We start from the raw sequence: 27,121 nt of genomic DNA, 5'->3' as shown, positions 1-27,121 counted from the left end.
TAGTAAAAAAATTTTTTCCTTCCGAATAACAAATAAAGGCATCAGATGCTTGCAAGTCAAAAGGCACGACGCAACATGTTGAGGCACTCAGCCAATCACAAATCTTTGACAATAGTGCCTGAAGAAAGTGAGGAACGATGAACGCCGACACCACCATCTTTTCAAGTAGAACTTGCAAAGGAGGTAAACTAACACCAACCATACGCAGCCAAATCCTAGGGTGCAGGGAAAAGGAAAAAGAGGAGGACCATGTATCTCCACTGATAAGATCACATTTCTTTAATCAAAGGGTTACAGTGCACACGCTAAAATTCTCCAATTCTAAGGCAAATCTACGCCTGAATCTAATTGTTGTTAGAGATTGCTATTAAGGCAAACATACAATTGATGCAACTTGAAAAGGCAGCAAGTTATTTTTGAAAAAGAAAAGAAGGCACCCATGGAGCACATATGCCTCGTGCATATTTTCATTCCCAACGAGTCAATCCATTTTAGCGGTCATACCTCTTGATTTTGTTTTCTACCGACCACCACCACCACCCACGCCCCATCCCCCCCTTCTTTTGTTTCAAAATGCGTCCAAAAGTAGCCTGATCCCAATTATATCACCCACCTATTCCATCAAGAGGTGAGCATTTGGCCCTACCAAACTCTGACAAGTCCTCACTTCATAGGTTAGCTACTCTTCGTCATAATCCTCCTCTTCCTCATCTAACCTCGAATTGAGGCGTGCGAGCTGAAGGGGGTCAATGGCCATTCTGTTCATGTCAGACACTGACCAACCAGGATATTCTTCAGGTTTAGCCTCTGTAGGAATTGCCGATGAGGCATTCCCAGCACCTCCTGCAGCTGCTGCTCCCTCATTATCACCCACATCAGCATTCAAATCAAAATTTCGAACTGCTGGATTGGCAGCATCAGTCGCCATCACATTCTCCTCCAGTAATTCTTTAGGCCTGGTCCCATCATCCATTTGCCTTCCAGGATTTGGATTGTCCTTACTGCCATGCTGAACAGATGTGCAAGGCTCAGTCTCTGCCTCCTGTCGAGAGGGCTCTCTCTCTGCCACTCGGGCACCTCGTCCACGGCCTCTTCCTCGACCCCTTCCTCTCCCCCTGCCACTGCTGCTGGCGTGACTCATCTCATTCTGCATTTTGAAAAGTCAACTCCCGCCATTATTTGCAGTTTCGAGATTCCAAAAATATATATTATTGAGCATTTCTTTGTCGCTGTTGAGGTGCAACAGCACTAAATTCAGTAACAAGTAACACAAACGCAAAACGAATCTACAAATCAAGCAATCATACACGAGTTTCCAATGGCATACTAAATTACCAGTCTTGAGCAATTGAACAGTCACAACTATTACAGAAATTAGAAAGGGTCATTCTAAAGACATGAACAAATGGATTGACAAAAAAGTTGCATTTTTACATTCAATTTCAATCTCAAACCTCTCTTAATCAGCATCTGCAGCAGGCCATGAGATATCATTATAGCAGTGTGTTAGAAGCCATTCTAGATTGTGCTTCCAACTTTACCCAGAAAACGTAGGAAAGCACTGAAACTGGAATCAAATAATTTGAAATTACAGATCCTGTGCATTAAGATTTTTCTTACGGGGGCAGTGAGGGGCGGGAGAGAAGATATCATGCTGCTGAAATTGTGATAAAATATTTTGAATAACAGATCCTAGACACTAAAAATTTTCTTTGGGAGGCAAGGTAGGGAGGGAGAGAAGATTCATGCCCTGTACTCTTTCAAACCACCTTTATACTTAAATAAAGAAAAAAATGGATTATGATCAAGAAAATGAAATGCTTTCAAACAAAGCATGGACAGAATGCAGGAGATGAAATACCAAATGATAATGCAAAAGGGCACAAACAAACCCCAAAATATATATATATATATATATATATATATATATATATATATATATATATAAATGAATAACACGAGAAGAAAAGATGATGGAAATTAATAAATATACATAACTATTTTAAGATAAAATTAAAAATAAAAATAAAAATAAAGGAAATAAATATACACAGATGATGGCAATTAATAAAAATATTTATGATTTGACATATAACTATAAATTACATAACACCAGTAAAATATTACTACTAAATATTTTATGTAACACTATATATTCAAAGACAAAATACTTTTCTTCTACAGCTTCTACACATAAACATCCATGTAGCATCACATTTTTTTATTTTTCAAATAAACTAGTTATTATAAGTTCTAACAAGAACAGTATGGTGGTTCCACAATTAAAAAAAGAAAAAGGAAAGGAACTACATTGTGCATTTGTGCCATATCATTTTTCGAGCGTAAAACATGTTGGAGAAGTACCAGAAGAGTGTTAAGGCAACATCCAAGATGAAATATTTTGAAATTGTGAAACCCATCGAAAAAGCAACAACAAAGAAACCAAAGAATATATTTGAAATGTCACCACCCAAATGAACACAGTTCCATTGTAGAAATGTCTGGGCTACACATCTTTCAAGTAAAAGCATACTTGCACCATCAGCTTTATTGATAAAGGAGGAACTTACCACCTTGCTCCTCTTTGACTCCTCATCACTTTCATTGCATTCATCACCTGTTGCTTTTCTGGCAGAAACAAGGCGTTAAAAAGTGCAAATACTAAATTAGTTGGTGTAAATTAATGAGGAAAAGGAGGGCAAGGGGCAAGTAGATAAGAAGTGCAACTACTAAATTAGTTGGTGTAAATTAATGAGGAAAAAGGAGGACAGAGGGCAAGTAGACCATAATTTCCTAACCTTCTCTTTGATATGGATCGATCATCACCAGCAGCATCAGAATGACCATAGTCGGGAACCTTGCTGACAATATCCCTCAGAAAATCGAACACATTATAGCTTTGTACACAATGCTTTCTGCAATTGAGCAATGGAATTTAGTTTGGGGGCAAGCATTTATCCATTGAAACAGCTTAGATCTTATAAAAGTGTATGGTCATAATTCAAAATGACAAACCTCCACAGGTATGGACTTAGTAGATGGACCTCACGACCAAGGGCAAAAAATAAAGTCGGAGAAGATAACTGGTTGATTTTAGTTTTTTTTTTTATCAGATAAATCAATTAAGAGAGTTGGAAAAGCTAAGAGGACTTTTTTCTTTTTTTTTTTTTTTTTTTACTCAGATGTGCCAACCAAGTCATTCAACATAGTCTATAAGACTATCATACTAATTCATTCACCTTCATTTTCACAAGATTTAAATCTTCAATATAGGCGAAAGCCTGCCAAACGACTTGTCCAATTCCTCCAGTATAAAGAGAGCAAACTTGGGGACGAGGCTCCCACAAAAGTAGTGAGCTGGAGAATGTTGTCTGATGTACGAAGCCTCAGAAATCAGACAACTACCCGCTGACGCAGAACAAGAAGCTGGACGGCGGACAGACCCTTGTTGGAGGCTGATGCAAAAGAATTGGATTAAGGAATTACTGGGTCCTCAAACCAACAAAGTTGGAGTAATTAATTACAATTATACTTAAGCTGGCGTTCATTTTAAATTTTAGAGATTTTTTATATAATTAGGGATCAGTTTATCTTTAATTTCATTTATTATAGTTTGTTTTTTTTATATATCATAGGTAGTATTCCTACCAGAAGTTTTTAAAACTGGAAAATACACTTGTTTCCTCCCCCCCCACCCCCCTCTTTTCTTTCGTTTCTTCTTCCTCCCCTCTTCTCCCATTTCTTCCCCTCTCCTCTCTATTTGTTTCCCTACTTTCTCTCCTGGCAGCAACCATAACTGCTATTCTGCATCCCTCCACCCCCAAAAAAAATTGTGGATAAGTTATTTCCATAACTTGAACTTGTCAAGGCGCATCTCATTCCAATTTTTTGTTCAAAGGATAAGAAAGGAGAAAAAAGTGAAGGAAATTTTCTTATGAAAATCATTAATTAAAATTATACACACTCATTCTGAAAAAGGCTTTGAATCTCATTCCTCTTGCCATATTTTGGTGTGCTTGGAAAGAAAGAAATAAGAGAGCTTTCAAAGATTCAATTATTCCACTTCAGAATTGCAAAGAGCAGTGGATTGCCGATGTTTCCAGCTGGCACAGCGGCTAAATTGTGAATGGTCATAATGTAATTCTTGATGTGTGACACACTCTACAGAGTGATTTGACTTTTTGTTCCTGGGTTGGCATCCCCTTGATGCCCAGCTAACAAAAGTCATAAAAAAAAAATCTGGTAAATAGCAGTCATTAAATGTGCACATTTTAATACAATGGATCATCACTTAAAAAAAAAACAAAAACCCTTCATTGGACAGCTTCAACTCATTTCATTTCAATAGTTTCTTGGAGTAGAGGTTCTGATAAGAAACACATCTAAAATTTGGAAAATCATTGCATCAAGAAATTCTATTGATTGCACCCCAAAAAAATAGAATTAGTTATATAGTTTCATTGGATTAACTATGTACTCATCTTCTCTAATAATGAACTATAATATAATGTAATGTCATTGTTGATATTGCAGATTTTGAATTTAAGCTATAAATTTTTTAAGTTCATAATTTCCCCCCCTCCCCTTACCCTTGCGAGGCAGGGAGCCTTATGACCCAGGGACACCCCTTTTTTTATATAATTTCCCCCCTACAATGGGATTCTCTATTTGCTTTAAACATTAAAAATTATATATTAAAGAGAGAAATTACAACTTAGGAGAGGATACAAAACCCTTAAATTTATGTATATTAAAAATAATTAAAAACTAACAAAAATTAACCAAAAAAATCCCATTTTCTAGTCCTTCCCACCATTATTCACTGAACACTTCAAATTTGCTAGTTCCCCAACCCTTCTTCACCTATCTTTTTCTAACACTGTCTAGCCAAATTTTGTTTCCTCCCCAATTATCCACCAAAAGCTGAGCATTAGATCCTCCAATAGATATCTTCTACGGGGTTGGGCAAAATTCAATCATTACCTGTTGCTTCTTATCAGTCAAATTATTTTCAAAAATGCACCCCCCCCCCCCCCAACCCTTCATTTGGGGGTGGTGGCAGATATGCTAAATCCACAAGCAAATCGAATGAATCAGAAGCATAGACATAATATTTCCGAATCTCGCCCATGTACAAAACCCCTTGCATTCAAAAAAATCACTAGTGCCTTCACTGTCAGAGTCTGAAACATGCCCCCAGTTCCTATTTCCCACAAATGCGAACCCTCCCACTAGCACACCCTTCTAAATAATTGGCTCTTCATCTAAGAACTTTTTTTTTGAACTCACGAGAAGTATCACACTTTTTTTCCAACCTTCTTCCTCATTTCAATGACCATTTGCACCGCCCTTCAACAAGCATAAATCGTTAGACCCCTATTTTTTATCATAATTTTCTATCTTATTAGCAATTTTATCCCCTGAATCTCATTCTCACATGAATTCTCTCTATAGAACACCCCTCCCCCTTCTCATCCACTAAAGACAGCCCAGTGAAGGTCCTCTCCTCCACAGGAAATACCTCTCCCTCTAAAAAATAAAAATCATCAACCAAAATTCCTAATTTATTCGAAACTAACTTTTCTTTAGTTGCCTCTTTCCCACCATCTTTCTAGAACATTTGCTTCTTTGTAGAGAAGTGAATACCCTCTTGGCCACCATGAATCTGCTCTGAAGATGAGATACACTGTCAGGGTGCCTAGGCTCTACTCCGAAGCTAGGTCAATTACATGCTCCTCTTGAACTTCATAAGAAAGAATATGGGCTTCATTCAAAAGAGATACATGAGATTGAAGGCCCTCCCCAGTAAAAACCTTTCGGACTACTTTATCAATATGAGTTTGCCCATTTAAATGGCCCAGCTAATGAATATTCAGTTGGACCAAACCTTTTCTCCTCTTCGCTTATCAAGGCCAAATTGAAAACTTCAAAGTGATCACAGGCTGGCTCAATAGGCTGGCCCCCCCAGGTCCAAGGCAATCATCAAAGACCTAGGCTGGCAACATGCAGCATTCAATGCTACATCTTCCCTGAAAGAAAACCTAGCCACCTTCTAAACCTTCACCTCTCCTGAAACCCTAGCCATACCTCAACTCTGACTGCACATTTAGTACATAGGAATTGAATGGAATTGAGAAATTCACTCAATTTCATCAGGTCCCCCATTCAAATTTTCATTTCATTCCATTCTTAACCTATTCCATCCGCAAACCGAACATTCCGTGAGAACCCTGTGAAAAAAGCCCAAGTTCTTCCACTTGCATTTCCCTTCCCCCAACCCCAACAACAACAAACACAGACTTGCTCATTTTCTGCTGTCACGCCATTACTTGATGCACAGTTTCGAAGATGATTGCATTCCCCTGCACCATCCTTTTTCCCCAACACCACTTGACTCCAAAGGATTATCACTAATGTTTCTGCTACCTTTTACCATTACTGCCGGGAAGAGACCTAACCATCATGCTAAATTCTTCCCCATATCAATGCCAACCATCACAATTAGAGTCTTAGACCCTCCAGGAGCAAAAATAGAAAATCTCTTACCTTTCCAACCATGCCCCAATTCCAATAACTTCCCAAAACTTGTTGCATGAATCAACGTATGATATCTCTTTCTATCAATACAAAAGTGAGAAACAGATTGCAGCTAATTGACGATACCCTCACCCACCTGTCATACACCTGATTGTTTTTCCCCACTCAATCCAATCTCAGATCAAAGGTCTTTCCTTCAATGTGGATTAACCAAAGCCTCTTGATTCAAAAGTTAGGGTGAGCTCAATATGTGTGTGTGTGTGTGTGAATTTGTGTGTGTGTGAGCACGCGCGCGTGTGTGTGTGTGTGTGTGTGAGAGAGAGAGAGAGAGAGAGAGAGAGAGAGGGTGGGTCTTTGAGAAAGGGCTAAGGCTAAGCCCTTGTTAAGGGCTAAGTACTTGTAATTTGGTTTCTTTTTCTAGGCTGAAGGCATAAACAGAGTCGGGCTTTGAGCATCATTAAGATGTTTGTTCCTTATTGAGTTCTTGTAGAGGAGACCAACCAAAGGAAAAGGCATTTTGGAATGCTTTAGTTAACAGTAGAGTCAAAATAGCTACTAAACAATATTAATAATTTTTAGAAGAAAAATAATTTAATAATTGGAAATAATTGGTTAACTTAATACCTGCCTAAGACAATTATTTTTAATTTTATGTTGTATTGTCAGATATCATATATACTATATGTTTATCATGGGATACAGAGAAGAAGAAACAAATATCAGCAATACAAATCGTTTTGCTCATAAAATGAATGGCAACATGAAATACTGTAAATTTATGATGAGAACACTTACAAATGCAATGCACTCATAGTCTTTGCTCCTCTCTGAAGTGTAATGTCATATGTTCGATCACAAAGGTCTTGCAAAAATAATTCCAATGCTTTAGCTGCATTAATATCAAGGGTATAAGCAAGAGAAAAGTTTGATAAAAAAGACTTCAAAGGCAAGCCACTCACAGACTAAAACAGGAACAGCCATTGCAATCTTCCCAACATCCTCATCAGCTTGCATTATCTTTTTAATTCGGGCCTGCCAAATCAACATTTCCTATCATATATCAAGGTTCAAAGTTCAAATATACAAAACTAAAAGCCATAGAATCATCTTCTGCCATTTTCAAGGCAAAAAAGCAAGCAACAAATGTATCATAACGAGTACTGAGTAATGTGAATGATTGTAGGCAGCATGACCTAAGCTAGCCTAGTAATGCAAGGGGTCATTAGATACCACTATCAAAAAATTACGGAAGCAAAAACAAATTAAATACCTAAAAGAACTCACGTTCATATTTGTCTTTGAATAAAATATTCAATAAAGAACATGATTAAAAATAATAGAATGCAAATGAATAAAAATTATTAAATATAATAATAAAATAGATATTATTTATAATTATAACTTTAAACTATCTTCCAGTGCTCCAAAAACTATCCTATCATACATGACAAGTGAAAATTGGTAAAAAAATGATTTTTTGAATGATCTATCTTTTCTTTTTTTTCTTTTTTTTTCAAACTTGTAGAAATTTCATGGATATTTCATGGAAATTCCCTCAACAACATCATGATTTCAGAGCATTAAAGTAACTTATCGCATAGCGTTACTTTAACAAAAATTATTAAAAAAGAAGAGGTAAATAAAAAATTATTAAGAAAGAAGAGGTAAATAGAAATGGAGGACAAGCTGTCATCCAAGGTTTGAGGGTAGAAGGTGTTACTGAGCTTAAGCCATAAATCCACAGGTGCAGGTGCAGCTCGATGAAGTTGAAGGGCTTGAAGCTATCACTTTTAAATTGGATGGGAGTTAAGGGTATTCGAGAATATGAAGACCTTAGATGCCAGACATGACATATAATTCAAATTGAATCACTTAACAAAGACCTTTCTCAGGGGACGTAGCTCCCATCTCTCGCATTTCTATGTCAAGCACACTGGTCTCAATCCAACTCAAGCGCAGTACTATCTGCTTTGATCCACTGGCTGAGACCTAACTGCAGTGAGGTATTTTCTGCTTTGGCTTACTACCTCACAATTTTGTCCTCTAAAAAGAGATTCAAAAGGTTGGAGCCTGAACCGTCCTTATAAGCCCAAGCTCTCCCAATACACATCCAACATTGGCTTGTGACACTAAAAAACACACCAACGAAACAGAAACTCAGTGTCTTGCAAAGGCTGAATTCCAAATCCAATTTTGATTTCAAGAATTCATTTTTTTATTGCAAAAGAAATATATTAAGAATTTAAGATGGATAAAAGAGAGAAATCCAAGCTCGGAGAGAACAAGAGATCCTCAAAGTAGAAAAATCAGAAGAAAACAAGCAGCGCTTTCCTTTGTAATTGACAAAGCTCTGCAATTTTGCTGGTCCACATTCATCTTTAGTCACTTTCCTTCTAGTTCTGTCCAAGCATTCTTTACCTCCATGATCACCTAGCCACAAACCTGTATCATCCAAAAGTTTTGAGGACCTACATACTGCATAGTAACCTCCTCCACAGGAATAGATGATAACACATCCCTATAATTAGTGATAGCCGAATCTACACTCCAGCCACCCCCTTCCCCAAATATAGTTATATCCTCCAAACCTTCTAACAGAGAAGGAGGCACATAGCAAGATCCCCAAGTGCGTAAGAAGACTGAAAGCATAACAGATTTTTCTGCAATTCTCATCCAACAAAAGACCACTATCACATGCAAACTCACTACCATATTCCCCGTCCTCATCCAAAATATAAACAACCCCCACCCCCTTTCCTTCTAAAAATGATTTTCCCCTTTATCAAAATCAGACTTAGAACAGTTCCAAGATTCCTCAACATAAAACTCTCCAGCATCATCTATTTTTAAAAATTTACCACCCTGCATGTTTGAATTCATGCAATTATTAGCAAGTAATTTTTTTTATTTTCCTTTCCTTCCTCACTGATTGATGCTTGTACAATGTACACCCTTATATCCTAGCTATTTCACACACTCTTTTCCAAATTTTCTTTAACCGGATATACTCATCTCCTGTGTATACAATCCATCACTGAGAACACCCCCCCATCTGGCCTCGGACTGCAAGAGTTTCTGGTCACCAGTTGATTGCAGGAGATTCTGGCCTACAGCTGGTTGAAACTCCTGTTCACCAGAGAGACGCCCCTTAATACCCCTTCAGCCCCAGATGAACAATTCTGCTTGTTACAGAAAGTAAAATTCAGCCTTTCTGCTACTTGAAACCCCAAAAAAGGAAAACCTTTGACCCTTAATAGAAAATTAATCAACTCCATTGGCTATTTCACCTGCCTCCTGGTTCTGTCAGTGTCGTTTATCCACTGGGCCTGTACTTGGCTCCCAAAGAAAGCCTCATTCTCGACCCATTTTTATCTTGAGAATTGACCTGTCGAAGTGACTGGCCCTACTTAGATAACAAAGAGCCTTCCCCTTCTTCAAGAACCTGGCCCAGGTCCAATACAAACAGCAATATCCCAGCCCAATCTTCATATCTTCCTCTCTGAGAGAAGTCGTAGCCACCTTTACCAATCTCGCAACCCCTTCCGTAACCTTGGTCACAAGGACTGTTGTAACCTTCTTTTCCAGCCAAGAATTCATGGTTTTGCAGCTCAAAAAATCAGTTACTACATATCTGATCCCTCCCTGTCATTGCACCCTTCCTCCATGTTTGATCATCCCCATTACTTCCTTCGCCCTCCCAAATATTCTCTGCCGCCACTACCTGACACCGCAATTGATGGACTGGACTTACTTCATCTTTGCCACTGTAATCAAGACAGAGCTCCCTTGCCACCTCACAAAACCAATTTTTCCATCCATCATCCTTTAAGCCACCCAGGTCAAAAAACAAGAATCTCTTCCTTTTCCAGCCCAACCCTGACTCCCAATAACTTCCCCACCATTGTTAGACGAATCGAATCCAATACCGCACAATTTCCCCTCATATGCTTCTAACCCCTTCCCAATGATCAGAGAACCAGCCGGAAGCATCTTTTGACCAAAAGTAAAGCAAAGGATCACTGAGATGCACCAAGGGTGCCAATCCACATACAAAATTTATTTACACATTAAAAATCTGAGTAAGTATAAAATGGTGGACTCCAAAATACCAGAACCATAAAATCTTTAAGCTTCAAGAGCGACCTTTTCTCTCCCTCAGGTGCTCTGGTGCTCCTTTCCCTCCACAAGACTCAAGAAAAAAATAATAATGAGAGAGATAAATAACAATTTTTCTCCTCTTTGTGAGGGTATTCCCAGCTACCGCACAGCACCCTAGTTGCTGACTCTGCCACCATCCACAATAGACCCAACATTGAAACAGCTGCAACTCACAAGTCACAACAGCCCAAACAAAGAGAGTAGAGAAGAAAACATTGAGAAAAAAGGAAAAACAAAAGGGTCTATTTAGTTGTTGAGCAGTTACCATTTTTCATTTCTAGATTTCCAAACAACTACCAAAAAACCACCTTGTTTCCAGTTTTCCAAGATTTATGCCAAAATAAGTAAATAAAGTTGACACTTTAATGGGAGAATCAACACACCACCTGTCACGCCAAAACCAAAAAAGGAGATGCATGCTAATTGCCAATATCAAAACTAATCTGATCAAAGAAAACATCCCAGCCATTTTTCCACCCCCCACCACATGAGCCCCCCCACTCAACTTCTTAGCAATCCACCCATTATTCCACATCATACTCCACCACCAAAAACTTCCTCCAAAAATCTTCCTTCCCCACCATAACTCTCCAAAGCCATTTGCTAACAACACCCTGCTAAAATGAATAGTGCTCGACTCTAAAACCCCACTTTAACTCCTCAGTGTCATAAGCTCTTAACCATGAGTACTGGATCATGAAAACCAATGGAAGGATTTCAATTTTACTGGCACTGAGACAAACTTTATTGAGGAGTAGTGTTCTTTTCTGTTTTTATAAGAAAGCATAACGCATCAAAAGATATAAGCATCAAGGCAAATGAGGTACTTACCTCCATTCTTCTTAATACTAGAGTTAGCATTCTCAACAAACTGACCTTAGATAAATTTGAGAATCTATTTTGACAATCAACATTTAACATAGAAAAACAATCACCCCTTAGAACAAATCATATTACTGCAACTGTTGAAGTAAATTGAAGAGAACTCAGAGAAGTTGTTGAAACTGAAAAAATAATCAATCAGGAACTAAAAACTAGAAATAAAATATTCCATAGTACATCAATTTATGGACACATATACCTTAGATATTGACAAACACTAGAGCACATTAATATCATTTGACAATCTGTAGATATTTCATGAACATAAGCATACATAATTTAGGCCATGGTTGTTAATATGCCTAAGCTTTTTTATAGGCATGCTCATTTGGCATTTGTGTTGCTTAATCAATCCATGATTACATATTTTGAGAGATTATATGCATAATGCAAAGATAATGGCTTCATCAAGCAAAAATAAACACAAACAAGAGAAGGATATGAAATAAAATTAAGCAGAAATTGTCAAAGGAAAACTCATAAGTAATGGACTCAATACGAAAGCATTCAAGATCTCCTCACGGCTTATCCCATCACACAAATTATATAAACAGGAAGCTGTTGGAGTAATTATCTCCATAATTATCTCCACAAGATAGTAATCGAGCTTTCAATCCATCCTATCATTTTATCAGGACATATATAGAATAGAAATGAGAGAAATTCCTGAAGAAAAAGGGAATCTAATAACTCAAAGTTCATACACCAAGGAAACTTTCACTTGTCAAGGATTGGCAATGTCAGACACTTTTCAGCAGGCAGACACGTCCATTCATGTTGAAAACCTCTTTCAAGACTCATAAATAGTCGAAATCTCTTTTAATCCAAAATAACAAAATAAAACTCCATAGTTTCAGAGCCATTCTCTTTTGGCTTCTCTGCACACAAACCCAACCTTAAGCCCAAACTAATATGTAGCCCAAACTAGAATAAAACGTAAATTCAATGTAACTCAAGATGCCAAAATACTAGACTTTTCAATTACCCATTTCATTTCAATACATTCATGTCCATGTCCAATACAATGCTTGAATGTCACATAAACTAAGAACTTCCCAGACTTAACCACGTCTTGCTACAACCAACCCATTATCATTATATCAAACCAGAAAATAAGAAAAACAAAATCAATGACGAAGTCCTCACTCCACATGTATAATGTATCTTCAAATAAAAAGGAGGCAACCAAGAGAAAAAGCAAACAAACTAGAACCACTATCCTCACCCTAAGTCTGTTATATAAAAAGAAACCGCACCTTGACTCAATGGGTTTCAAAAAATTCAAACAAGAAGCAAAACAAATGCTAATTTACACAGCATTCTATCATGGTAATTAATTTCACATCATCCTTACTTGATCTCCGCAGATGCACTCCCCTCATAACAAAGCACCAAAACCACAAAACTAACGAAGTTAACCTTGATTCATTAATCATACATTATACAACTAGGTAGCTCTTAAACACATCATTTATCCTCATCCACAAGCAAAGGTGAAGCCTCAATTTCACAGCCAATGAGAACCAGATAGAGAAAAACCCATACGATTAAGTGGTTCTTAAACTCAGAATCATACCACTCTGTAAGAAACCAAGTTCAAGCCCGAAACTCTTGACCATCAAGAGCAGAACAGAGAAAAGATTCAACAAATATAAATGAGCAGAATGCTTCTAATAAATGTAATGCACCATCTTCTGATACACTCACATACACAAGGTAATATATAACACATTTTAACTAGAGATGAACACTGATCCCAAAAAAAAAAAAAAAAAACTGAGAACCAAAACAGCCAGCCAAACTCCATAAGTTGTTTTTGATTCCTAGTTCCAAAAAAAAATAGAAAATATTAAATAAACTTCATTCCAGTTGGAAATTCAATTAACCCAAGAAGCAAACCCCTTGAGAGACTAACCTGAAAATTAAATATGAATTTACTTATACTAGCTTAGAGAGCCAAACCCTGTCCTACTTTCTAGAATACTATTCGAGTCATATTTCCCATTTTCAGAAAATGCCCTTAAATGTAAAATGTGAATGTATCTTTAAGAATAAATTATGATAGATCGTGCTTTACCTTTCAAAAGATGGGGGTAAGTTTGAAAGAAAAAGACATGGATAAGGAAGAAGCATGGCATACTTGCTTGAGAAAGAAAAAAAACTAACATGCATGTATGTAGTACATGTAAACCATCTGGTACAAACCATAGGTTCCATGTCTACCCATACAATAACTCCAAGATGCCAGTATAGTAGACTTTAATACACCTACTGATTACCATAAGACCTAAATATAAGAAGCCATAAACTGATCTGTCTTCAGAGTTGAGTTCAACCTTTTGTGAGCATACACTCGCAATGCCCCAATGTCAATAGTTACTCTCATTTTTACCCTAAACAAATTTACAAGAAGAAAATTTGTATGCAAAAAAATTTACCAAAACCCTCAAACTCAATCTTCACTTAGTATTTTACACAAGAATAAAAAATAAAAAAAATGCAGCAACTAATATAATAGCATGCTTCAAGCGTCTAAAATTTGGAAGAACATCACTTGATTCTAATCAGTTAGAAGCAAAAGGAGTGTAGTGAATTAAAATTTCTCACTTAACATGTCAACTTAGCATGAGAAGGTTGCCCAAAGGTTTACAAGGTCATCAATCCACAGGCACACACACAAAGAGCCATGCATGTGTGTTTGTGTGCATTAGCAATGATCATGCCATCAAGAGTCCATATCTTCCCTAGAATAAAGTGGTTCCATACCTTTTTCTTTATAGCAAAGTGGTTTGATACTATGAGTCATCCTTTTAATTATGAACCCCTAGCTGTAGGCACAATCATCCCACGTGCTCTGCAACTCTAGGAATATGTGACTAATGAGCACAGCTCAGGAACTGAAGTGACAAATGGCTCCAAGAGAATGTTTTCTTTTTTATATTTTTATCCTTTCAAGCATGGACTCAATAAATTGTATGGGGCACTCTCACAATCCAGAAAATAAAACCAAAGGTCCAAAAAGACATTGTCAAACAGGGATTCCACATTCTATTAGTAATAAAAGCCTACACAATTTGAACATTGTTGATATTCACATTGTGTTCATATGGTTAGTGGATGTAACTATGGTTAGCTTATCAACCCATCCTCCTATTCCCTACTACCACTTTAAATGCATTGCCGAGAATAACGTCATCAATTCATGTGCCATGTCTACACATCTCTGCCTATAATGAGCAAGGCTGGCCCAGGGCAAATGGATCCCAATGACGGCACTTAAAGAACTTGAGCACAACATATTCACCGCTAAACTCAATTCTGTTTTCACCATTACTTGCTAAAGCAGTTTAACCTCCCACTACAGTTAAGAATATCGTGCAGAATTTGCCAACTAAGTGTCCTAATCAGACCAACTGCTTCTGGACCATTTCAAGCTCATCTTACTGGATATTTCCTCTCCTAAACCAAACTCTACTTTCCACTTAAAAAAAAACTAAAGCTAACTCATCCTTTCAACTCAAACCAGGCATGACACCTATAAAAAGTGCAGACTTGATGAAGGATTTTATCTTCCTTCCACGGTTTTTATAACCTGCTTCAAGCCCTTAAGCTTTTCAAAGCACTACAGCTGTCTAGCATCGTCCAAAATTTGAGGACAGGCATGCAGATTGTGGGGATGCATGGCCACACGTGCAAATCCCATTAGCAGACCCTCTGCAGCATAGTTTAAGATTCCTCATGAAGCTGTCTGTGAAGAATACCTGTAGAACTTGCCCATGTTCCATTTATGAAATAAGCAAATCCTCCTATGATCAGTACTATTCAAAAACAAAACCTGCACATAAAACAGATTTACCCAACAGATTTACTGCCAACTGACTAGATAAAGCCACTTCAGTTCATTCCCTAAAAGCTACTACATATCCTAATTAAACAAACCACCAAGCATACATCAACTTTTTAATATGGTAATGCAGATAAATGTTTCGCACGAACAAAGATGACCTAAATCCCAAACCGTCGGTGACACAACCAGAAAGTGGAACATTCTTGATCTTACTTGGGCCAAAAACTTGATGAAAACTCGCAAATTCTACAAAACAAAACCTAGATCACATATCTACCCGTAACCACCAAAAATCAAAATCCTTCGATTAAAAACGATTTTTCAAATGTAACCGACAATCACAAATAAACCTAGAAATCCATAAAACTCAATAGGCAACAAAATCACGCATCTACGGCACAAATCAGAGAGAAAAAATCAAGATCAGTTTATAACCGACAATTAATCAAGGAAATAACAAGAAAACAAGAACTTACCGCAGGGAATCGGGTATCGAGCTTCTTCCTCATAGCGTCGGGTGATGGATACGCAAATTAATTCAAGAAAAACACTTCAACAATCAAAATTTATCAAATCAAAATGATTGCAATCAAAACTCAGAAACGCACAACCATTCCAGATCCGATGGAATTTTTTACACCGAAAGATTTGGTTGCAACAGAAAAATCGATCCGTACAAAAGAGAAAATATATATCATTTTTCGGTCAAAAGGCAAAAGCAATCGATTAAAGTGGTGTTCTTTATACCATAACAGGGCGGTCACCGGAGGATTCGGACAGCCAATCAGCAAGGACAGATTTAATTCTTTTTGCAAAGTAAAAAAAGCAATTTACTTTCTAATACATTTTAAGACCACGTGTTATGTTTCTATTGGTCTGTTTGATTGTTCTCTCGGACTACTGTTTTCTTTTCTGCATTTTCGTATAAAACTTCCATAAAATCCTATTTAATTAAGTTGGGTCTTATTTATTCATCAAGGGACGCCATGTCATCTATATTTATTTTACTAAGTAAAAAATGAATAAGCTAGTTACTTGTTTTCACGTTTTTTTTGTAAAGTTGTTTTTTCATTTTTTAATTTATTAGAGGCCTAAATTCAAACCTTAAATATAGGATTTTAATTTCAAAGATAGTGCACGTGAGTATAAATTTTAATTTTTATATTAAATTTATATCAATTTAAATAAAATTATTTTAAATATGAGAATATAATTATCTTCTGTGAAATCAGTTAATGTTTTAACTGTTTGGTCATTTATAAAATCATCTACCTACATGTTTCATGCATTTCTTTTGAACATTATGCCATTTTGACTTTTTTTATTTATATTTTCCATATGTTTTATATCTGAATGTTATATTTAACATATATATTATTTTCTCTTTGATATTTAAGGTAAAAATTATCTAACTTTTTATTTATTAGGGGCGGAAAATGACTAGAGAAAAATTAAAGCAACAATGAAACAAGAATCGAGGACCCCATAACAACATGTGGTAGATAAGAAAAGTGTAGAGAGATAACTCCAATTAAATGACCATATTAAATGAATTGTGAGATTTTTTAACTATTGATAGACATGTCAAAACACTATATCAATATGTGCATAAGAAGAGACCCATGCATTGTTATCATTAATGAGTACGGATGTAATGAAGTATAACTTTGGAATACAACTTAATAGGGATACTTATTACTTCCAATTATGCAAACTAATACCAAATCCACCCCTCATAGTCCCAACCTATTTTGTAAACCCTTCTATAACTGCTAGACTCGTGTCACCCTTTGAGTCTTTTATCCACATTTAGTTCAATATATCCATGAAATGAACATCTTCAACTACTTTACTATTTCCTTTGCGGAAATAGAGTCAAACCTTTTCCATTATGATTTTAGAAAAATATTCATTGAAATGCTTGCCTTCAAATGGCCGCCCATTTTGTCACTCCCCAAAAGCCCAAATGGTAATGATTGCATACAACCACTTGTGGAGTGCACCCCCAAGAATTGACCACTAAATTTCAAACAATCCAATTATATAGATCTTTGACACAAATTTTTATAATAAAAATATTTATATATCTATAATATATTTCTTACAATGTTATCTTCATACATTGCTCAACATGAACCAAACAATTATATATGTAGCTTCAGTTAGGACAATTTACGCCACTCTTAAAATTCTTGTGCTGCTCTCTATCCAAAGAGTCCACGAAATAGTGAATACAACTCCACTCCAAAAAATCCTTGCCATCTTTTTGACTTGGACCAAAACCACTATACTTTAACAACAAAAGATTAAATCGAGCATAATCAAGCATTCTATACGTGCATTTATTGATTATAAGTGAGGCAAGCTTAATGGAGTTGAACTCAAGTTTTAAAAACTTTAAGTCGAGTTGAGTTTAAGTTTAATAATTTTGAGATCAATCAAGTTCGGTTTTAATTTTAAGCTTCGTATTTTTTTAGTCAAATTCAAGTATTATATTGTGTCAACTTGACTAAACTTAAATATACTCCTATCTGCAACCTTTCTTTTGTTTAGATTCAAGAGAAGAAAAAAAAAACAAATAAAAAGGAAATCCCACGAATAAGAGCTTCCCTTATAAGACATGAATGAACTGCAAATGGATTTTAGAAAGAAGAGAGCTTTATCAACCAAGGCACATTAAGTTCTATGAAGTATCCCCCACCCAAAAATCATTTGAAAAATGAGTCCTACCTTATTTTCTGCTAAGATAAGAAGCAAATTTCCAGGGCATTGATGGGAAATAATGATGTTATTTCTCATCTCTCATCCATCACAATGGATCCTATATTTACTCCTAGTCACCTTATGTCATAGGAAGTTTACCCTCCACAACCATTTATCATCCAGGGACATGTTTTTGGGGAACACATTGTCAAGACCTAAAAGGCCTTCATTTTTATATCTACTAATGACCTTCCAACTCACTAAGTGGTCTCTCTTTCCCTCTAAAGCCCAAACCAAAGGAAATTGTGCATCAACCTCTTTAAAATCTCATTTACTCTCCAAGACACTATAGAAAGGAGAGGAAGTTAGTAGTTGTCTTGGATAGAAATGTACTAATAATGGTCAAGCAACCCCTAAGACGCAGGTAAGCCCTTTTCCAACCTTATAGCCTCCTATCCGCCTCCCCAATCACTGGGCAAGGTACAAAATCTAGATTGCCTCCAAGCGAGGATCCAATGTAAAACAACGGCCACTGAAGAGATACACATCCCAACAAGGTTCTAAACATCTCTAAATGCTTAATGTCCAAATTCGTGCCAACTATCCCCACCTCCTTTTTAGATGAGTTGATTTTAATTTGTTCTTGATGTATTCTTGAATATTTTTACGAAAGATAATAACCTTATAGGATTTACAACACTATATTCAAGAGAGAGAGAAAAATGTCATCGTCAACAAAATGAAGATAAGATACTTCCATTTCCTCACTCCCCACCTGAAGGCCATTGATTACCCCAAACCTTGTGTGTAACGACCTCAAAAATCTTAATATAAAAATGAAACATAATAAATAAAAAATTCAATCCGAACCCGTGGGTAACGGGGACACCTGTCATTCACAGCGGAAACCTACGCAGCAGTAAATATAAATCACATTCTCAAAACCGTAATATACATAATACCAGAGTCTACTATAATTCCATAATACTATGTTTATATGCAATCTCCAAAAATGCCAAAATAATCCTAGGATCATACAACAAAAATCTCCTGACCCTAGTACAAGACTTACCCTCCTAACGGGGTAACTCGATAAACTCAAAGGTGATCACGCTCCGCTGGTCTTTCTGGGTTTCCTGAAAATCATTTAATGTTCGGAGGTGAGACACTTCTTAGTAAGGAAAAATAAACTAAATACAGTTGTGTGGCAACATGAACATTTAAGGCAATTATACATATGCAATACATTTCATATTTCTGTAAACGTTCATCATATCGTACTGAACAATTATATACTTTCATATTTTCTAGTAAATCATATCGTACATAAAACATCTGTTATAACTGATAGTACTGAAAACATACCCAGGATGAATAATTAGATGATGTCATGTATTACCCCCCATGACGGGTTGTGCAGCCCGAAGGCGGGACCCGACAATGGCTGGCAGACCACGATCGAGTCAAAAATGTCTGTAAGTACGATGGGCCCACCACACCCTAGTCTGGACTGCCAGGTGGACACACTGTACTAAAAGTCATATCGACTATCCATCTCTCACCCACTCGTGGGGTGGTGAGCACCAATCTGATTTATAAGCTACGGTACCGAGCTCTTGAACTGAACTAAACTAACATCCGGATTCTGATAACATATAATACATAATAATATAGCATCTTTCATAATTTCATAAATACAGCCTTACGCCGAAATCATTTCATAAATACACGGGCTCACGCCGGAATCATTTCAGGTATATACATTCTGAAAATAAATCAATTATCATGTATTTTTCAAAATCATCATAATATACTGTATCTTTTCATAATACCTGAAAACATGCTTTACTCGTAAAATCTTCCATATCATAATACTTTTCATGAAAAATAACATTCATGCCACACAAAGTTGAGTAAATCATACATTTCATTCTAAAATTATAATTTCTGTACAATAGCAGTATTTTCTCAAATATGCATTTATTCCATAATATTCAAATATCATACATATTTTTCAGAAAATCAATTTGCTCATAAATAATAGTAATTTGCGGGAAAAATAACTGTTTTAATTTATTCCCTTACCTGATTACTGAGAAAAGCCCCTATAAATTCTAGACTCACACTCGTAGGATTTCCTAATCAATACCCTGAAAATGAAAACTCTCAGTACTAAACTTCAGTATTTTCATGCGAATATCATTTCCTATAACTACAGTAGGACCAAATTCGGCATAAAAAGTCTTACCTCAACTCAGGGATGAATTTCGACTAGCTTCCACAAACGATCTGCTCTGGCAGATTTAGAAAGAGCTTCCCTAGGAGCGTCGTGGTGGCCTCAGATCGTCGATCTGACGAACGACGGAGCCAAAATCGAAGAGAGAAGAGAGAGAAATCGAAGGGAGAGAGAGAGAGAGAGAGAGAGAGAGAGAGTGAGATTTTCTTAATTTTGGCGTTTAAATTCAGGTTTCTTCTATTTATAAGGTTAGATTCGTCGACGAGACACGTCACCTCATCGACGAGTCTTGTAGAAAGTTTTTCGACGAACCTGCACCTTCGTCAACGAATTTCATACTTCCCAAAATCCTCTCTCGGTATCTTCTCGTCGACGAAACTTGGCTTCGTCGACGAGGTCCTCTTGTACCCTCGTCGACGAGGCCCTCTTGTACCCTCGTTGATGAATCCCCTATGTTCGTCGATGAGGACCTGATGAATTCCCTCAGTTAATACTCCCAAAGTGCATTGTCATCGACGAACACGAAGTATGCTGCCTCCTTCTATTTCTGTTTCCATTTCCCTTCCTCTTTAATTTTTAAATACCATTATTATTTGGGTCATTACATTGTGCATGTGATATCAACCTATTTAAGGTATCCACTGCTAGCACAAACAAGAAAGGAAACAATGGATCTCATTGCTTGAGCACCTAGCATACTATGAACAACTATCTTAGATAACCATATACAATAACTGACAAGCAGGTTGAGTCCAGGTAGCATTCTATCCATTTCCTCCACACCGTTTCAAACCATTACACTTGTTATGTTATCAGATATTCAGCCCTAGTCGACCTTATCATAGTCTTTCTCGATGTCTAGTTTAAAGAGAAGTTTTGTCCTACCCTTTCGTCTAATATCCTCCATGTGATGACCCAAAAATATATATATATGATTAAAGTACAATAATAATAAAATAATAAAAATAGTCATTAAGTTAATATCAATACAGAAGTGTTTTTCTGTAGGATCCTTGATTCCATGTTTGATGCCTAAGAAAGACCTTGTCTTAGCGAGTGCTCAGAGACCATTGCGGCTCAGTCGCTCCCTGGAGGTCGGTCTGGTCAAAATGGAATTTCATAGGATAAACAGGATAGACACTATTTGTACACGTAAATAAGTATATATACATAAAATAGTGTTTTGACAGACATAATTTGTCGAAATACATAATAAGATAATAATAATATAGGTATCATATGTGGGGCCCACAAGACTATGTGGGGTCCACATGAGTCCCGGAGCCACAAGACACTGTTTATATACGTAAATAAGTACATAAAATAATGTTTTAACTGATATAATTTGTAGAAGTATATGATAAAATAATAATAATATAGGTATCCTATGCGGGGTCCACAAGACTGTGTGGGACCCACATGAGTCCCGAAGCCGTATGGAGGTTTTCACAAGTCTCAAAGTTATGTAGGATGCATAAAATCGTATAAGAGTTATTCGAGTTACGTAGGATCCATTCGAGTCTCGAAGTTGTGTGGGGCCCACAAGACCATGTGGGGCCCACATGAGTTTTTAAAATTTAAATTTAATTCTTGTTCAAAAATAAATAATAAAATAAATAAATACTAAAAGTAGTTTAAAATTAATAACAATGATAATAATAATGATAATAATGATTAGAAAAAAAAATAATAAAATAATAGAATAATTAATTAAGTTATTGATTAATTAATTAGGTAAGTAATTAATTAAAAAAAAAATTATTTAGTGGGAATGGTGGCAAGCACTCCCACATGGCTTCCATCCCTATCCCATACTCAACCCATACCTTGCCCATCCCTTGCCCATTCTTTAATTTTTAAAAATTATAATTTCACCCATCTCCCCACACTTTTATAAATTCCATTTCTTCCCCAAAATTTTCCTATAAATAGGGAGCTCTCAACCTTCATTTTTCACAACAATTTTCCAAGGAAGAGAATGATTAGTGAGTGAAAGAAATTATGGTGGAGAGAGAATTTTTAAATAAGTTCTCAATCACCCACTCTTTCCGATCTCATTTTTTTAAAGATAGTTATTGTGTTCGTAGCACGCGGTAAAAGAAGAAGGTAAGTAAATTTTGATTATGTTAGTTTCTTTTTATTTTAAATTCATACCCGAGTTTATTTTGTACGTAAATTTTAATTATGTCAATTAGTTCCACAAAACTTTCATGAGTTTATTTTCACGCATATTTAATTATACCAGTTCTATCTTTAATATACTTGCATCTATTTTTGGGTTAAGAAATGTTCCAATCCCCTCGGGTAAATTTTCAGCATTTCTTTCTATTCGAAAATAAAATTATATATATATTTTTAACACAAAAATTGTGTGGCATGAGTTTATTTCTACGTTACATTTTTTATGTAAATATGAGTAAATATGAGATTTTCACAATATTATTTTAAATTGCATAAATTATAATAAGATGATTTTCAAACCCCTTATGGCAACGAAAGTTCAAAGTTACAGATGCTCAGTACCGCAGCTTAAAGTTTATACGGATCAGAGTGCACCCACACTGTTTACAGAGTGGTTATTTATGTTAGTGGATTTCTCCTGAGTGCACACCTGGTTTAAGTCCAGGACTTAATAAGGAAAATCTCACTTAAAGTTTACGTACGTTGATTTAGTTTGGTCGGCCAGCCAGCTAAGTCCAGTCTTCGGACCGCACAACCCAGTCATGGGGGTAAACATGACTTACGGCAAACAGGCCTAAGGGTGGGTTTTTATAATATATATTTATACATATTTAATTACGTGTACAAAGTTATTGATGATTTGAAGGAAAAGTGTAAGTTTACGTGAAAAGGATCATTTTGGTACTTAAATGACGATCTAAGGAAAACGTATAAGGAAAAGTATATGTATGTTTATCATTAAATATTTTTACAGTTTTAAAGTTAAAAGTTTAATTTTGCAGTTGTAGTATATGATTGTAAAAATTTACTGTTGAAATTGATGACAAAAGTTTTAGGCAAAAATTTTTAAATTTATGTTTATTCTAAAAGCAGTCTTGAAGTTATAGTATTAAATATTATTTTACGAAATTCTTTAAAAGCACATTTTGGCCACACACTAATAATAATCTTATTTACTTACTGAGCGTCGTCTCACCCCAATCATATTTTATTTCAGATAACTCTGAAGGACATGTAGGAAATCAGGCTTAGCAAGCATGCGGGTGGGGATTAGAAAAATAAAGATTAATTAGAATTATAGTATGATTTCAGATATTTACGTTTGTGTAATTTTCTTCTTTTGAAATAAGTGATTGTAACATGAATAATTAGCGCTCTGGTTTGAATAAGAATCGAGTTTATTTGCTTCCGCTGTAAATCAGTAGTAAAAAGTTAATATCCCAGGCCCCTCGGGGTCGGGGTGTTACACTCCACCACTTTGTTAGTTTTAAGCAATGCGTCTAAAGTTTGTCTATCATAAATAAACACACATTATGCCAAGGTAATTGTATCCCACATGACTTCATGAAATATTTTAGTTAGGACATTAGAGAAGATTTTGTAAAGACTTCGTGCCAAGAATGATAGGTTAATAATCCCCCACTCATAGGTATCTCCCCTTCTTAGGGGAAGGGCGACAAAGATAGAGTTTGTTTTGGTACTTACCACCCTTTATGACGAGATCTTCTGGAAAAAAACTTTAAGATTCAAAACCTCTCAATTTTTCCAAAAGCAAATCACTATAAAACCATGGTTAAATATTTACTCACCATTAAATCAAACCTCTCTCTCTCTCTCTCTCTCTCTCTCTCTCACACACACACACACACACACATACACACACACAAGAATAGATGGTGTTAGGTGTACTTCACTCGCTTGTGAAATGATTCGCAATAATGTAGTAATGACATTGGTGTTTTGGTACAAGCATGAAGCCTAAGACCAAGAATCAAATTTGTATGACCAGAATAACTCCTACGATGATGACACTTTGACTACCGACATTGCCTTTCATACTGATATTATTTTTAAAGAAAAAAAAATCATGCTATTACTTGCTAATAAGATTAGTAATGAAGACATTCATAATATAAATAATATTATCTAAATTCAAACCACTTGTGATTGCTTGGCATGTAAAAGTGGTACTTGGCTTAGACTTGTTCTGCCCCTTATTGTGTGAATACTTGAACCTTGGATAGGGCCCCAACCTTACCATGCACAACCTAAGTCCAACTGTTTGACGCATGGCTTGGCCATGATTCACACTAATTATTATGGAATTTAATCTTAAATTACAATAATGTTGTTTTATTAAATGTATCTTTAAGAATGCTAAAAATGGTCATATCAATGCAACACTTTTCTTTTGCTGACACAATAACACATATCTCATGTGTACATTATATAGAGAACTTACTCCTTCCACATGTCCATGTTTCTCTTCTTCACATATGAAACACGTGGTGTTGGTTTCTATATCTATTAGCATTGAGTATGTAAGGAGTGGGAACCATTTACTATGTGCATCACGTTCAAAAAATATACATATTAATAACATGAAGGGGCAAGTTTCCTACATGATTTCTCGTACCGTTATATTCCTATTAGCTTTATTTCTTTAATAAGCTTTCAATATATATGTATGCGTTATTTTAATTCGAACTCTTTTAGTTGAAAAGTTTATATGTATTGTCTCATTGGAATTATTAATAATTTATGGTTAATATTGAAAGTAGTAATATGAACTTGTACGAATGTAAAAAAATGTCTCCAAATAAATTTTACAATGCCGATAGGCAACAACTCACAATTGCTCCCAAAGCATGCACACAACAAAGACAGAATAATCAACATTTAAAACAATAGTCAATTATAGAATGCCTGCAGCCTATCCTTTATCCTTTTATTTGCGAATTAAAAGAAAACGTAAAAATTGTTAAAATACATTAATATTATCAACATTATTTACTAAAATGCACTACTATTAAAACTTTTAATATTATCAATAGTGAACACTATCTTAATCTAGTGTATGAGATGCCCTAGACTTCAAACAACTCACAAACATAATACTAGTAAGAAATAAATCATTATTAAATAATCATTGTGAAACTCAACAATATGATCTAGTTGATGGTTAAAGTAGTAACGACAGCAAGTATTAGGTTAGAAAAGTTTTGAACGTCACAATAACTATTTGCTTGTGTTTAAAGAAAACTAATTGTAAGTACTTATAAAATAAATGATATTTGGTTAGTTGTGACATTTATTATAAGTGTTATGTGAATTTAATATAATAATACAATTATTATATTTCAACATATAATTAATATATTGTAATACATTACAAAAAAATATATGATTATTGAATCATGTTAATAATAATGTTTATTAAACCAAAACTTTTAGTTAATATTTTCTAATTGACATTTTAAATTAACATTTTAAATAATTTTAAAATAAATAAAATTTTTAGATAATGTTTTTTATTAACATTTTCAATTAACATTTCAAATGTTGTCTTATTAAAAATTTTAATTATTGTTTAATATAACAAATAAATTAACATTTTTAATCATCAACCTTAATTAAAAACTTGATTATTTTGTTAATAGTAGAAATTACCAAATTTGGTAGTAACCCAATCTCATTTTCCCTTTTTATAAATAAGATTTTGCCACTTGTTTTGGTGTATTTGGTACAATTGGAATTCCATAAATATCATGAACAAGTCACTCACCATGTAACACCCCGACCCGCCATATGGGCCTAGGGTGGTACTTTAGTGACGTCTATGTACTTGATATCATAATCATCATATAATTGCAGCGGAAATAAATAAAACATTCTCCAAAATCTATTACTAAAGTTTTAAACTGTTAACATACATAAAAATCTCTCGATATCCATATTCCATTCCAACCAAAAGAAAGAAACTAACTCCGTTCGTACGACCATATTTGTAGTGACCCAAAGAATTATGGTAATTAAATAATACAAGAAGGAGGGAAAGGAAATTATAACAGGGGTCATAGAAGGTCCTCGTCGATGAACGCGAAGAGTTCGTCGACGAAGTGGCCTCTTAGGATCGTTGATGGGGACATGAGTCTCGTCGACGATGGGATACCAAGAGGCTATTTTCAGTTTTGAATTTTGTCAACGAGGAATAAGCGTTCGTTAACGAACTTCCTTCATGGAATTATCGACGAAGTGACTGCCTCGTCGACGAAGGCTAGTGTATAAATAGCCCAAAATTCGGATTTCGGCGCAGATTTTTCATACAAAACAGTGTTTCTCTCTCTCCTCTTCGGTTTTTCTTCCTTCACTCTAAGATTCTGGGTCCATTCTTTGCTGGATCGACGATCTGAAGCTGCCACAACAATTTTGGGAAAGTTCTCTTCAAGTCTGCTGGAGAGGATCGTTGGTGGGGCTAACTTGGATTTCATCCCAAGTTCAGGGTAAGACTTTTTATTTAGTATTTGCCTTTCCTACAGTTGTAGAAAATATAGTACTCGAAAAAATACTGAAATTTTGTTTAAGGAGATATTGTTTTCAGGGTGTTGAACAGGAAATTCTACGGGTGTAGGACTAGACATTGTAGGAGCTTTTTAGTAGTCAAGTAAGGGAAATATGTTATGTTAGGAATTTTAAAAAGTTTACCATAAAATTTTGTATGTATTAGTATTATTATTCAATTTTCCAAAATTTTATTATTATATCAAGGGATGCAAATTTTAAAGCATGAGATTTAA

General features: G+C 35.5%; 1 protein-coding gene across 1 annotated transcript; it reads right to left on the bottom strand.

The window, feature by feature from the left end:
- Positions 1 to 252: 252 nt before the first annotated feature.
- Positions 253 to 16,138, bottom strand: LOC131163640 (uncharacterized). Its single transcript, XM_058120275.1, has 6 exons — positions 15,901 to 16,138; positions 7,497 to 7,569; positions 7,333 to 7,426; positions 2,799 to 2,915; positions 2,571 to 2,628; positions 253 to 1,147 (listed from the first exon to the last, which is right to left on the bottom strand). The coding sequence occupies exons 1-6, from the start codon at positions 15,931 to 15,933 to the stop codon at positions 680 to 682; spliced, it is 843 nt and encodes a 280-aa protein (XP_057976258.1). The 5' UTR covers positions 15,934 to 16,138; the 3' UTR covers positions 253 to 679.
- Between the last annotated feature and the right edge of the window lie 10,983 nt (positions 16,139 to 27,121).

Source organism: Malania oleifera, chromosome 9 (assembly GCF_029873635.1).
Source record: "Malania oleifera isolate guangnan ecotype guangnan chromosome 9, ASM2987363v1, whole genome shotgun sequence".
NCBI lineage: Eukaryota > Viridiplantae > Streptophyta > Magnoliopsida > Santalales > Ximeniaceae > Malania > Malania oleifera.
The sequence above is the reverse complement of the archived record's forward strand: the minus strand, read 5'-3'. Positions and strand labels throughout refer to the sequence as shown.

Excerpts from the sequence above, each read along its gene's own strand:
- LOC131163640 (XM_058120275.1), bottom strand. The coding sequence starts at position 15,933 with ATGAGGAAGAAGCTCGATACCCGATTCCCTGCG. Across the intron at positions 7,570-15,900 it reads TCGATACCCGATTCCCTGCG|GCCCGAATTAAAAAGATAAT; the intron begins GTAAGTTCTTGT and ends TTGATTTGGCAG. Across the intron at positions 2,916-7,332 it reads ACTATGAGTGCATTGCATTT|AAAGCATTGTGTACAAAGCT; the intron begins GTAAGTGTTCTC and ends GCTCAATTGCAG.